Source organism: Laccaria bicolor, genomic scaffold (genome assembly GCF_000143565.1).
Source record: "Laccaria bicolor S238N-H82 LACBIscaffold_14 genomic scaffold, whole genome shotgun sequence".
Taxonomy (NCBI): Eukaryota; Fungi; Basidiomycota; class Agaricomycetes; order Agaricales; family Hydnangiaceae; genus Laccaria; species Laccaria bicolor.
The window spans coordinates 956,013-956,991 of record NW_001889885.1 but is presented as its reverse complement, the minus strand read 5'-3'; the positions used below and the strand labels follow the sequence as shown (position 1 = coordinate 956,991).

Genomic DNA, 979 nt, shown 5'->3' with positions numbered 1-979 from the left:
GCGTCGAGACAACGTATCGTCGTCCGCTAAATGTCCTCTGTGTGCGGGTGTCGCGTACGGATGTTGGATGGGATAGGTTTTAGTTGAGAACCTGCAAAAGACAAAGAGAAAAAGGTTTGTTCAATCTTTTAACACCCCAAACACGAAGAACTTACCTGTTTTATTTAGAGTCATCCCCGCCCCTCGTTGCGTTGACGCAATGTATCGACGTCCGCTAATCGCTATCGGGGCACGACATGGTTCTCCCGAGACTCGCTTCTCGTTGGCGGTCGACGTTGCAGGCTGGAACGACTACGCACCGTCATATTTTGAAGCTTTGGCGAAGAGGTCAACGTACCTTCGTCGTTTGATCGACTTCCTTCCCTCCCCGCCTCCCTTCCACTTCTCCAAGGCTCGCCACGATGTATCGACGTCCGCCGAACGCGTTGGGGACGTTGTGGATGTTCTTCACGTTGCCGCATGTTGTAGCTTTGGGAAATAGGTGAGTTTTACGACGCTTTGAGTTCCGATTCAATTACTTACTTGTTTGAAGGTTGTTACCACCTTTCCAATGTTCCCAAACCTTCGTCACGCCACCAACTACACCCCAGCTGTCTCCAACGCAAGTCCGTTGTTGAACTACAACGTTCTTTTGTTGATCTGCAAGGTAAGTCCTAAGTTTGTGTTATTATGCGACCATTCATAGACTTACTTTCCCGTTTAGCGGCCTCAACAACTTATCGCCTCCAATCCACGTTCCCAAGGCTCGACACGACGTATCGACGTCTGCCAAACTCCCTTGGGATGTCGTTGACGTTGCCGCTGTGGCGTCGTTGATGTTGCCGCAGGTCGTAGCTTTCGGATCAAGGTGAGTTTTACGTCGTTCTGAGTTCTGATGCAAGGACTTACATGTTTGAAAGTCGTTTACGCCTGTTAACGTTGCCCTGCATTTGCAACGTCACCAAATGCACCCTATCCGCCGTCAACGCAAGTCCGTGTC

General features: G+C 50.3%; 2 protein-coding genes across 2 annotated transcripts; one reads left to right on the top strand and one right to left on the bottom strand.

Moving 5' to 3' along the window:
- Positions 1-214: 214 nt before the first annotated feature.
- LACBIDRAFT_298716 (uncharacterized protein) lies at positions 215-461 on the bottom strand (the record flags this gene model as incomplete). Its single annotated transcript, XM_001881832.1, has 2 exons — positions 215-282; positions 338-461. The coding sequence occupies 2 exons, from the start codon at positions 459-461 to the stop codon at positions 215-217; spliced, it is 192 nt and encodes a 63-aa protein (XP_001881867.1).
- Positions 462-550: 89 nt separating this feature from the next.
- On the top strand, positions 551-793 carry LACBIDRAFT_298715 (uncharacterized protein; the record flags this gene model as incomplete). The annotated part of the gene is made up of 2 exons (XM_001881964.1): positions 551-646; positions 704-793. 2 exons carry the CDS (start codon positions 551-553, stop codon positions 791-793), a joined length of 186 nt encoding a protein of 61 aa, XP_001881999.1.
- Positions 794-979: the final 186 nt, after the last annotated feature.